The 13043-nt window shown below is 44.5% G+C and overlaps 1 protein-coding gene across 2 annotated transcripts in view; it reads left to right on the top strand.

The window, feature by feature from the left end:
- Positions 1-3689: 3689 nt before the first annotated feature.
- Positions 3690-13043, top strand: part of depdc4 (DEP domain containing 4) — a 75302-nt gene continuing 65948 nt past the window's right edge. Inside the window, exon 1 of one of the 2 annotated variants that reach the window (XM_059977562.1) lies at positions 3690-3822. In XM_059977562.1, coding sequence (XP_059833545.1) covers positions 3759-3822 — 64 coding nt within the window. In that variant the 5' untranslated portion in view covers positions 3690-3758. The remainder of the gene's footprint in view (positions 3823-13043) is intronic. The other variant, XM_059977563.1, reaches the window with a different exon arrangement.

Genomic DNA, 13043 nt, shown 5'->3' with positions numbered 1-13043 from the left:
CACAACTTCAACATAACATCCCAACTCCTGTAAACAGGTTGGGTAGCATCTTTGGAGAGGAATAAAGAGTAGACATTTCATACCAAGAATCCTCATCCAAAAAAGCTCTCTTTATGACCCTATCTACTGGTGATGAAACATTCAAGGAAGTATGGATCTATATTTGCACTGAAGAATATGCTATGATCTGCGCAAAACTATCAAGGCTGCGAAACAACAATATAGGGAGAAGATTGAGTCAAGATTCACAACGAACAGCACATGTGACGTGGCAAGGGCTGCGTACCATCGCAGACTTCAAAGCCAAATGTTGTGGTGCCGCCAAAATCACAGCCTCTCTCCCAGATGAGTTGAATCGCATTTTTGCTTGGTTTGATGTCGCTAACTCTGAGCCTTCGAAGAAAGCCACCGCTACCTGGTCATCTCTGATGCTGAGGTACGCAGAAGTTTCCAACGAGTGGACAGTCGCAAGGCTGCAGGACCGGACCGCATCCCAGAGCGAATACTCAGAATGTGTGCAGCACAACTGGCTGGTGTGTTTACAGACATTTTGTATCCCTCACTGTCCCAGAGCAGAGTGCCCTCCTGCTTCAAATTACCCACCATTGTCCCTGTACCAAAAAAGACCAAGGCAACATGTCTGAAATAATGGTGTCCTGTCTAACTTACCTCAATAATAAGCAAATGCTTTGAGAGGCTGGTCAAGGATTACATCTGCAGCTTGCTACCACCCAAACTGTGCCCCCTATAATTCGCCTACCGACACAACTAATCGATAGATGACACAATAGCCAATGCTCTACACACTGTCCTTACACATCTGGAGAAGAAGGATACTTATGTGACAATGCTGTTCTTGGATTACAGTTCAGCATTCAACACCATAGTTCCATCCAGACTCGACAAGAAGCTCAGAGACCTCGGCCTTGACCCTGCCTCGTGCAGCTGGATCTTGGACTTCCTATCAGACCGCTGGCAGGTTGTAAGAGTGGGCACCCTCACCTCTGCCCCTCTGACCCTCAACACAGGAGCCCCCCAGGGCTGTGTCCTAAGCCCCCTCCTTTACTCCCTGTATACCCACAACTGTATTGCCACCCATAGCTCCAATCTGCTAATTAAAGTTGCTGATGACACTACATTGATTGGCCTTATCTCAAACAATAACAAAGTGGTCTACAGGGAAGAAGTCATCTCTCTGACACAGTGGTGTCAAGAAAGCAACCTCTCCCTCAATGTCGCAAAAACAAAGGAGCTGGTTGTGGATTACAGGAGGAATGGAGACAGGCTAACCCCTATTGACATCATAGATCTGGGGTTGAGAGGGCAAACAGCTTCAAGTTTCTTGGCATCCACATCTCCGAGGACCTCACGTGGTTTGTACACACCAGCTGTGTGGTGGAAAAGACACAAAAGCACCTCTTTCACCTCAGACAATTGAGGAATTTTGGTATGGGCCCTCAACCCCTAAGAACCTTCTACAGGGGCACAATTGAGAGCACCTTGACTGGCTGCATCACTGCCTGGTACGGGAACGGTACCTCCCTTAATTGCAGGACTCTGCAGAGAGTGGTGCAGACAGCCCAGTGCACCTGTAGTTGTGAACTTCCCATGATTCAGGACACTTACAAGGACAGGTGTGTAAAAAGGGCCCAAAGGATCATTGGGGACCCAAGTCACCCCAACCACAATCTATTCCAGCTGCAACCTTCCAGAAACAGGTACCGCAGCATAGAAGCCAGGACCAACAGGCTCCGGGACAGCTTCTTCCACAGGGCCATCAGACTGATGAACTCACGCTGATTTGAATGTACTCTATATTACACCGACTGTTCTATTTATTATAAATTACTATCATTGCACATTGCACAATTAGATGGAGATGTAACGTAAAGATTTTTACTCCGCGTGTATGTGAAGGATGTAAGAAAGAAAGTCAATTCAATTCAGTTGATGTTTTGGTGAAGTCTCTGCTGTCAGCGAGGAACTCAGAAGCCAGTAAGTGTTCGGTGAGTTCCTGAAAACAGCAAATGGCCTGGGTCCCCATGTGATGATGATTTCCTGACTTTGCAGAAGTAACAGCCTTTGAACTTCTGCTTTTGGAGGCAGCAACTGAAATTTCTTATCTCCTCTCGCACAACCTGCTAACTGAGTCCATGAAGTCACACACTTCACTGAAATCAACACAGAATGTAGAAAATAGGAGTAGGAATGGGCCAGTCTCTCCTCCATTCAAAACACCGGAGATTCTGCAGGCGCTGGAAATCCAGACTAACACACACAAAGTGCTGGAGGAACTCAGCTGGTCAGGCAGCATCTATGGAAATGAATAAACAGTCGATGTTTCGGGTTGAGACCTTTCATCTCTTCCATTGAATATAATCATGGCAAATCTCTACCTCAATGTCCTCTTCTCTTCCCAAGTCCATCTGAGTTTATCGTTAGGTTTCATTAGTATTGTGAGATATGAATCCAATGAAAATCCAGCTTGCAGTAAAATCACAGACACTTAAGTACAGACAACACACAGAAGATAAATTATATGTAAATTTGTGTGGCAACAAAATAGCATGGTCACAACTTACTAACCCTAACCCATACATCCCTGACACAAACATTTTCTATCAGATAGCAATATTTAGGAGGCAGTTCAATGGACACACGAACAGGCAGTTGGGATGCATTAAATTACCATCCTGGTGCAGATATGATGGACCAAAGGGCCTGTATTCTGTGGTCTTTTCTCCTTATGTCAGAAGCTAGACTTGTTGGATATTTTCCAGTCTCCCCCATCTTATTTCAGTAAGAAGTCTTGTAGAGTTTTTCCTGAGGTTTGAATTTTCTCAATGGGAAAAGCAACCAAGGTCAGTCTCGAGTTTGAACTGAATTAATTGGATCCAAATGCAATGAATTATACAAATAAATAAACAGAGGGTTTAACAAACCAACTGTTAGCCAGTAAGCAGTGACTAATTTCCATTCAGAGCTCAAGGACTTTAATTCTAAATAAATTGTAGAAGTGTTTTAGAATCAGAATCATTATCCCTGACACATCATGAAATTTGTCATTTTGCGGCAGCAGTACTGTGCAAGACATAAATATATTATGATCTACAATAAAATAGTGCAAAAGGAGAGCAATATATATTGAGATGGTGTTCATTGTCTATTGTACATAAGACATTGAGATTTGGTATTTCACCGATCTCTGGCAAATTTCCACAGATGTATGCTGAAGAGCAATCTAACTGGTTGCATCACCATCTGACATGGACGGGCCACGGCACAGGATTGGAAAAAGCTGCAGAAATTGCGTACTCAACTCCATCATTGACACAAGCCTCCCCATCTGAAGTCATGAACAAAGCTTTTGGCATACCAGGCCCTGTTGTATCCCGATAAGACTGTTTATATGGTGCATCAATAAAATGAGTCATGAGGCAAGGAATTTAGAGCCATCTGAGATAGGGAGAGAGCGGGGCTCGATGTCTCGTTCCGTGGTCCCGTTGAGGAAGGACGGAGCAACTTCCCCTTCGAGCAAGATCGAAGGCCCCGAGAGGATTGGGGGCAGGGCTTCGACGCTGCGTGCCTCTCAGTAGGCGGGGCTTCGTTGTGACGAAGCCTCAGTGGGCGGGGCTTCGCCCGGACGTGCCCTCAGTGGGCAGGGCTTCGACGCTGCGTGCCCCTCAGTAGGCGGGGCTTATTGACGCTTGTTGTCGCTCGGGAGCTGGTCTTGATGACGCTGCGAGCGGGAGGCGGTAATGGCGGTGAATTTAACTCCGCGCTTTCGGCGGTTGGACAGTCGTGGGTCGCTGAGACGCCGAGGTACTGGGACCGGGGATATTGCGGGCAGTCGGGGAGCGTGGGTGTGGAGTGGGGACGTTTAGAAGTAGTATTAGGGAGGGGAGATAGGATGAGGAGGTTCGGAAAGGGGTAGGGGAGGGGAGGGGTAAGGATATTAGGGTAGAAGTGGAGGTGCAGAGTTTGGGTGAGTGTCGATGTTTGGTAGGGGTCGGGAAGAGGGGGTGAGTGAGTTAAAAGGGTTGGGTAGGGAATGGAGTAGTGAGGGAGAGTGTAATATGTAGGTGGGAATTGAGGATAGAATGGGGAGAGTAGGTATAGGATTGGAAGGATAGGAGTGGGGAGGTTATTGATGATGAGGAGAGGGTAGGGAGAATAGTGAGCGGATGGTATGGGCGAGGTTTATTGTAGCAATGAATTGTAATGTTTTGTAACTCCAAAAACTAATCAGAAGAAAAAGACATGAGTGGGGATGAACTTGTGTACTGTACTTAGTTATTTTAGTGAGGCTCTCACATGTGATGTGTTGGTGTAATGATGTATGCCATTCATGTAGTTCTTAAAAATAACCCATAATGAATTATGTAAACAAAGAATGCTTAATTAAACAATATATTTATAATATTACTCAAATATTACTGAAATGTTAAATATATTACATTTCTCCTTGCTATAACCTCCAAAGTGATATAGAATATACAGTATACTATATAATACAACTGCAGTATAGGTGAAAATTCAGCATGACACCTAAAACTTTGACAAACTCCTACAGATAGGTTGTGGAGAGTACATCGGGAAGTGGCCTGGTCGAGGGAAGTGCCTGGTGTAAAAAGTGCTAGTATTTGGCTTGAGAGTCTTCGGCGAGGAGACTACGCCAGGCACATTTGCAGAGGGTGAAGACATAACCGCTAAGCTGATTCAGTGTGCTACATGCATGATGTGGGAGGTCAGGGACACTGATGGTTCCCTCGGCTGCTACAGCTGTGGAAACTGTGTCCAGATTCAGCTTCTGAAGGAGCATGTTGCAGCACTGAAGAAAGAACTGGATGACCCTGGTTTATCCACGAAAACGAGGATTTTCTGGACAGGACCTACAGTGAGGTCGTTACACCGAGGATACCGGAAGAGAGAAAGGGGGCAACGATGAGGAAGGAAAGGATGCTTGAAGTACCGGATACTCCAAGGGATGTACCTCTCGTAAACAGGTTCACCTTTTTGGAAGCTGTCAGGACAGAAGATACTGCCAGTCTGAGAGGCGGACAGGTCTGCGAGCCGAAAATTGGTGCAGAAGCAGAGCCGAGGAGTCAGACATCAGGAAGAGCTGTGGTAGTAGGGGACTCCATAGTAAGAGGTACGGAAAGGGGTTTCTGTGGCAACAGGCGAGATTTAAGGATGGTGTGTTGCCTCCCTGGTGCCAGGATCCAGGACATCACAGACTGATTGCAGGGAATCCTCAAGGGTGAAGGTGAACAGCTGGAAGTGGTAGTGCATGTCAGCACAAATGACATCAGGAAGAAGAGGAAGGACATTCTGCAGCGGGACTTCAGAGAACTCAGAAGAAGGCTGAAAAGCAGGACTTCCAGGGTGGTTATCTCTGGTTTGCTTCCAGTTCCTCATGCTGGAGAGGGCAGGAACGGGGAGATAATGGATCTGAATGTGTGGCTGAGGAACTGGTGCAGGAAGCAAGGATTTACATTCTTGGACCACTGGGATCTGTTTTGGGGTAGGGATGAATTGTGCAAAAGGGATGGGTTGCACATTAATAGGCGGGGGACCAGCATTCTGGCAGACAGGTTTGCCACTGCAGCACGGATGTGTTTAAACTAAGCAGTGGGGGAGAGGGGATGAACTGGAAATATAAGGATGGAGTTAAAGGGAAAGTGACAATAAGAAAAGTCAAAAAAGACAGCAGAATCAATGGAGTAGAAAGCTCAAGAAGAGATCATACAGTATGGCCAAGTGAAATAGGAATTGATATGAAAGGAGAGGGGAGTACCGAATTAAAAGTATTACATATGAATGCATGAAGTATAAGGAATAAAGTAGATGAGCTTGAGGCTCAGTTGGAAATTGGCAAGTACGATGTTGTGGGAATAACTGAGACATGGGTTCAAGCGGACAGGGCCTGGGAAATGAATATTCAAGGATATACATCTTATCGGAAGGACAGACTGACTGACAGAGGGGGTGGGGTGGCTCTGTTGGTGAGGAATGATATTCAGTCCCTTGCGAGGGGGGACATAGAATCTGGGGATGTCGAGTCAGTATGGATAGAACTGAGAAATTCTGAGGGTAGAAAGACCCTAATGGGAGTTATCTACAGGCCCCCAAACAGCAGTCTGGATGTAGGGTGTAAGTTGAATGAAGAGTTAAAATTGGCATGTCGCAAAGGTAATGATACAGTTGTCATGGGAGATTTCAACATGCAGATAGACTGGGAGAATCAGAATGGTACTGGACCCCAAGAAAGGGAGTTTGTGGAGTGCCTCCGAGATGGATTCTTAGAACAGCTTGTACTGGAGCCTACCAGGGAGAAGGCAATTCTAGATTTAGAGTTGTGCAATGAACCGGATTTAATCAGGGACTTCGACGTAAAGGAACCATTAGGAAGTAGTGACCATAATATGATATGTTTTAACCTACGATTTGAGAAGGAGAAGGGAAAATCGGATGTGTCAATATTACAGTTGAACAAAGAGAACTATGGAGCTATGAGGGAGGAGCTGGCCAAAGTTCAATGGAACAATACCCTAGCAGGGAAGACAGTGGAACAAAAATGGCAGGTATTTCTGGGAATAATGCAGAAGATGCAGGATCGGTTCATTCCAGAGGAAGAAAGATCCCAAGGGGCGGCTGTGGCTGACGAGGGAAGTTAAGGGCAGTATAAAAATAAAAGAGAAGAAGTATAACATAGCAAAGATGAGTGGGAAACCGGAGGACTGGGAAGCTTTTAAAGAGCAACAGAAGATAACAAAAAAGGCAATACGCCAAGAAAAAATGAGGTACGAAGGTAAACTAGCCAAGAATATAAAGGAGGATAGTAAAACCTTCTTTATGTATGTGAATAGCAAAAAAAGTAGTTAAGACCAAAATTGGGCCATGGAAGACAAACAGGTGAATTTATTATGGGGAATAAGGAAATGGCAGGTGAGTTGAACAGGTACTTTGGATCTGTCTTCACGAGGGAAGACACAAACAATCTCCCAGATGTAATAGTGGCCAAAAGAACTAGGGTAAAGGATGAACCGAAGGAAATTTATATTATGCAAGAAAAGGTGTTGGATAGACTGTTGAGTCTGAAGGCTGATAAGTCCCCGGGACCTGATGGTCTGCATCCCAGGGTACTTAAAGAGGTGGCTTGTTGGTTGTTGTATTTCACTGTTAAGAATGTCATTCTGACTGTTTTCTCCAGTATAATTTCTTAGTTAGATATTTTCAGGTTTCAGTTTAATATCTTTGAAATGGTGTTCAAACTCATTTTGTGAAATGACTGAAACAGACTAGCCAGTGTCCAATTCCATTTCAATTAGCTTGCTGTTCACTTCAGTGTAAGCCATATTGCTTGTCTATTTGCAAACATGAGGAAATCTGCAGATGCTGGAAATTCAAGGGTCTGGGCCCGAAACATTGACTGTACTTCGTCCTATAGATGCTGCCTGTCCTGCTCCATTCCACCAGCATTTTGTGTGTGTGTTGCTTGTCTATTGTTAGTTTTCACATCGTAAATTTCAAGGCTATGTAGTCCTGTATCACACTCATCATATCAGGTTTTCATTACGAATGCAAATTGGTGGTCTTTTTGAAAGTGCAACTTGAGTTTTTATTTTTGTCTCTTCCCTCTACAGTCCATTTATTTTCTTCTGCCTGACGTGCTGTTTGTATGTGTCCTACCTTGTTGCATTTTCTGCAAGTTTTGCCTTAAAACCTGTGTTGGTCTGGTGTATGCGAGCCCCTGCCACAACAGTAACACAGTATGATTGGTCAGACAGGTACTGACATTCATTTTTCATGGGCTATTTCATTTGCTTTAAAATGCTGCTTCATTTGTTCAGTATAGATAATCCAGTTATCTGTTATGCAATTGAACGCATCTATCTTTCAAATGTAGCCAGCTATTTCGGCGTATTGTTATGACCTGGAGCTCACGCTTTATGAACCTGTGGCTTTACACATTGCTTGTTAATTTAATCTGTTTTGTAATCTGCAGATGCTGGAACTCCAAAGCAAGACATACAAAATGCTGGAGGAGCTCAGTAGACTAGGCAGCATCTGTGAAAAAGAGTGAACAGTCAATGTTTCGGGTGAGACCCTTCATCAGGACTGAAAAGGAAGGGGAGGTCAGAACAAGAAAGTAGAGTGAGAGGAGGAAGAAGCCTTTTCTTGGTGGGCCAGACAAGATGATTGTGTATCGGGTCAGAGCCCTACAGAATTCGGGAGATTGGCTAAAAGGAGAGATTTGAGCAAGGTCTCAGAAAGTGTTGGCATCAGAGGCCTAAGCTGAGTTGCAAATAAAAGGAAGGTAAGCTCAAGTAGAGTGGCCATTGTTGGAGTGTGCCAATGATCGGGTGTGAAGGCTTTGCCTTAACAGGGTTCAGTGTGAACAGGCAGAGGCACAGTTAAGAAGAGGCAAGCCTTTTTCTTTTTGGTATTGAGTGGTCAGGATGGAATACTTTTCCTGTCAGATGTGAGAATTCAGGATACCTGACTTTCTCTGATGACAACATCTGTAGAAAGTGCACTTCCACTTCAGAGCTTGACTGACCAGATCAAGGAGTTGGAGCTGTAGTTTGATGTACACAGGATCATTCAGAAGGCTGAAGATGTAGATGAGACTTTTGAAGATGTGATCACACCCAGAGTACAGGCTTTGAACAGCAGGAGAAGTAAGGAGATTAAGAAGTCAGTGCAGGGTTCCCTGTGGCCATTCCCCTCAGCAACAAGTGTACCCCTTTGGATACTGCTGGGGGATGACCCACCAGAGCATGGCAGCAGCACCCCATCAGTGCTGTGGCTGAGCTGTGACAGGGAAGAGTAAAGTCAGCCAGTGCAATAGTTATTGGGGACTTGATAGTGAGGGAACAGACAGAGATTATGAGATATAGAGTTATAGATCAGTTGCAGAGGTGGGCTAAGAAATGGCAGATGGTGTTTAACCCAGCCATCTGGCATTTCTTAGCACACTTCTGCAACTGAGGTGTTGCATCTCAGTCGGGCAAATGCAAGGAGACAACACACTGTTAAGTACATGGTCCTTAACAGTGTTGCTGAGCAGTAGGATCTTGGGATTCAAGTTCATAGCTCCTTGAATGTTGCTGTACAGGTCGATATATAACAACCTGTGTGTATATCTGGTCACCCCACTATAGGAAGGATTTTGAAGCTTTGGAGAACATGCAGAAGAATTTTACCAGGACGCCGCCTGCTTTAGAGGGCATGCTCTCTTATGAGAGGCTGGATAAACTTGGATTGTTTTCTCTGCAGTGTTGGAGGCTGAGAGGAGATCTGATAGAGGTTTACAAGATTGAGGGGTGTGGATAATGGGTAGAGTATCTGTTTCCCAGGGTTGAAATGTCTAATACCAGAGGGCATGCATTAAAGGTGAGGGGGGTAGGTTCAGAGGGGATGTGAGGGGTCCTTTTTTTTTTAAACTTGGAGAGCCATGGATGCTGGGAATACACTGCCTGGTAGAGGTAAATACAAACCCCATTTCCAGAAAAGTTGGGATATTTTCCAAAATGCAATAAAAACAAAAATCTGTGATATGTTAATTCACATGAACCTTAACTGACAAAAGTACAAAGAAAAGATTTTCAATAGTTTTACTGACCAACTTAATTGTATTTTGTAAATATACACAAATTTAGAATTTGATGGCTGCAACACACTCAACAAAAGTTGGCTCAGAGTTAAAATAAGATTGAAAAGTGCACAGAATATTCAAATAACACCGGTTTGGAAGACTTCACATTAAGCAGGCTAATTGGTAGCAGGTGAGGTATCATGACTGGGTATAAAAGTAGCATCCATCAGTCTTTGCAAGCAAGGATGGGTCGTGGCTCACCACTGTGTGCCGAAATTCGTGTGAGAATTGTTAGTCAGTTCAAAAGGAACATTTCCCAACGCAAGATTGCAGAGAATTTAGGTCTTTCAACATCTGCAGTACATAATATTGTGAAAAGATTCAGAGAAAATTCAGAGACATCTCAGTGCATAAAGGGCAAGGTCGGAAACCATTGTTGAATGCGCGTGATCTTCGAGCCCTCAGGCGGCACTGCCTAAGAAACCGTCATGCTACTGTGACAATTATAGCCACCTGGGCTCAGGAGTACTTTGGAAAACTATTGTCACTTAACACAGTCCGTCGCTGCATCCAGAAATGCAACTTGAAATTGTATTACGCAAGGAGGAAGCCATACATCAACTCTATGCAGAAACACCGGCGAGTTCTCTGGGCCCGAGCTCATCTCAGATGGACCGAAGGACTGTGGAACCGTGTGCTGTGGTGAGATGAGTCCACATTTCAGCTAGTTTTCGGAAAAAACGGGCGTCGAGTTCTCCGTGCCAAAGATGAAAACGACCATCCTGATTGTTATCAGCGAAAGGTGCAAAAGCCAACATCTGTGATGGTATGGGGGTGCATCAATGCCCATGGCATGGGTGAGTTGCATGTATGTGATGGTACCATTAACTCTGAGGCGTATATTAGGATTTTAGAGAGACATATGTTGCCATCAAGGCGACATCTCTTCCTGGGACGTCCATGCTTATTTCAGCAGGACAATGCCAGACCACATTCTGCACAGGCTACAACAGCGTGGTTTTGTAGACACAGAGTGCGTGTGCTTGACTGGTCTGCTGCCAGTCCAGCTCTATCTCCTATTGAAAATGTATGGCGCATCATTGAGATTCAGATTCAGTTTATTGTCATTTAGAAACCACAAATGCAATGCAGTTAGAAAATGAGACGATGTTCCTCCAGAATGATATCACAAAAGCATATGACAATACAGACTACACCAGAAAATCCACAAAATGTTTGGCAATCCCCAATCCAGTCTGGAGAGGCTGCTGCGTATTAATATCGCGCTACCATCTTAGTGCGTTCCCTGGAAAGGAGCTCCAAAACTACCAGACAAAACAAGACCAAAAACTAAAGCTGCAAGACCTGCACAAAACCACATAGTTACAACAGTGCACACAATAGCATAATTGATTAAAAAAAAACAAACCATGGACACTGTAAAAATAGTCCAAAGGTGTTAAAAGACTAAGTTCGAAAGAAACCATCACACAGTTTTCACAAGTCCTCAGAGTCCCGATTGACTCGTCATCCCACGTTATGGACTTCCATGGCGCTGCCCGACTCAGCCTCACAGACGCAGCACACTATGAAAGCTCTGTTGAACCCAGCCTTGCAGACGCAGCACACAGTGAAAGTAAGCTGACTGCAGCGGATTCTGAGTCCGTTGAACCTCCGACCATCCCTTCCGGCACAGCTTCTCTGAGCACCATCCTCTGCCAAGTGTATTAAGACGCCCCCGCCAACGGCCATCGGCAACGCGACCCTGAGGACGGGGCGGGTGGGGGGGCTGTTCTTCCCAGCAGAGACCCAGACCTCGCAGCAGCAGCAGCAATGAAGGTGTTGTTCCTGGAGATTTCCAGATGTTCCTCCATGCTCCCACGTCCGTTTTCAACCGATTATGATTGCGCACGGCACCCCACTTCACAAATAACAGATAATCAGCTCCGGAGAATGAAGAGGAGAATCAGACAACGGAGACCACGGACTGTTGAGCAGCTGAAGTCTTACATCAAGCAAGAGTGGACAAAATTTCCAATTGCAAATCTACTACAATTAGTATCCTCAGTTCCAAAACGATTAAAAAGTGTTATTAAAAGGAAAGGTGTTGTAACACAATAGTAAACATGCCACTGTCCCGACTTTTGTTGAGTGTGTCGCAGCCATCAAATTCTAAATTTATGTATATTTACAAAATACAATTAAGTTGGTAAGTAAAACTATTGAAAATCTTTTCTTTGTACTTTTGTCAGTTAAATAAAGGTTCACATGAATTAACATATCACAGATTTTTGTTTTTATTGCATTTTGGAAAATATCCCAACCTTTCTGGAAATGGGGTTTGTGCATTAGAAACCTTGAAGAGATGTTTGGATAGGCACATGGATGTAAGGTAAATGGAGGGATAGGGACATAGTGTAGGTAGGAGGGATTAGTGCCTGGGTGTTTTTGATTTGCTTTTTAGTTGGTTTAGCACAACACTGTGGGCTGAATGGCCTGTTCCTGTGCTGTACTCTTGTGTTCTATGTTCTGCAAGGTTCAGGTGATGGGTGAAACGGGGAGGGTGTAAGTGTATAGGGATTGGACATCCATAGTGAAAGTGAAACGGTTGGGGCTAGGTAACTTTAAGTCATTACAGAGATCGAGAGCTCTTTCCCTCCCCCCCCCCCCCCCCCATCTTATTCTGACTTCTCCCCTTCCTCTCCAGTCCTGATGAAGGGTCATGGCCCAAAATGTCAACTATTTATTCTTTTCCATAGATACTGTCAGGCCTGCTGAGTTCCTCCAGTATTTTGTGTGTCATCTGTTTTCTGCCTTTCTTTTACACTTGACTCTCTCTCTCTCTCTCTCTCTCTCTCTCTCCCCCCCCCCCCTTCCAAAGAAACTCGTGCTGCACTTTTTTTTTACACTACTGTCTCTCTGCCCTATCGAAGTAAAAATGAGCTGCAATTCAACAGGTAGAAGGTCATCTTGGGTTCATTTTAAAACAATGCTAATTAAACAATATATTCACAATATTGCTCAAATATTACTGAAATATTAAATGCATTATATGAAGGCGAGTGCAGAGAGGTTAGGAGTAGCAGCGAGGGGAGGACAGTATAGAGGGAGGGTGGGTGTTGGTTTGGGGCGGTTGGTGGTTTTAGGTGGAAAGAGGAGCGGTGAGGTGGAGGAGTATTGGTTTCACTTTCTCAGTTACAACTGTATTGTTGAGCAATACACAAAAGTGCTGGGGGAACTCAAAGTCCAGTTTATTATCATGTGCTCAAGTATGTGCTTGCACAGGTGTAATGGAAAACTTGCTTCACAGGCATATTGCAACATTTAAACAGTATTTGCAAGAAAAATGTGCAGCATGATTAGAACAATAAAAGTCCATTTTAGCGCAAGAGGGTTAAAGTGGTTATAGTGTGGATAAACTAACAGTATTCTGCAAGTTGGA

The sequence above is a fragment of the Hypanus sabinus genome, chromosome 8 (assembly GCF_030144855.1).
Source record: "Hypanus sabinus isolate sHypSab1 chromosome 8, sHypSab1.hap1, whole genome shotgun sequence".
NCBI classification, from domain to species: domain Eukaryota; kingdom Metazoa; phylum Chordata; class Chondrichthyes; order Myliobatiformes; family Dasyatidae; genus Hypanus; species Hypanus sabinus.
The sequence above is the reverse complement of the archived record's forward strand: the minus strand, read 5'-3'. Positions and strand labels throughout refer to the sequence as shown.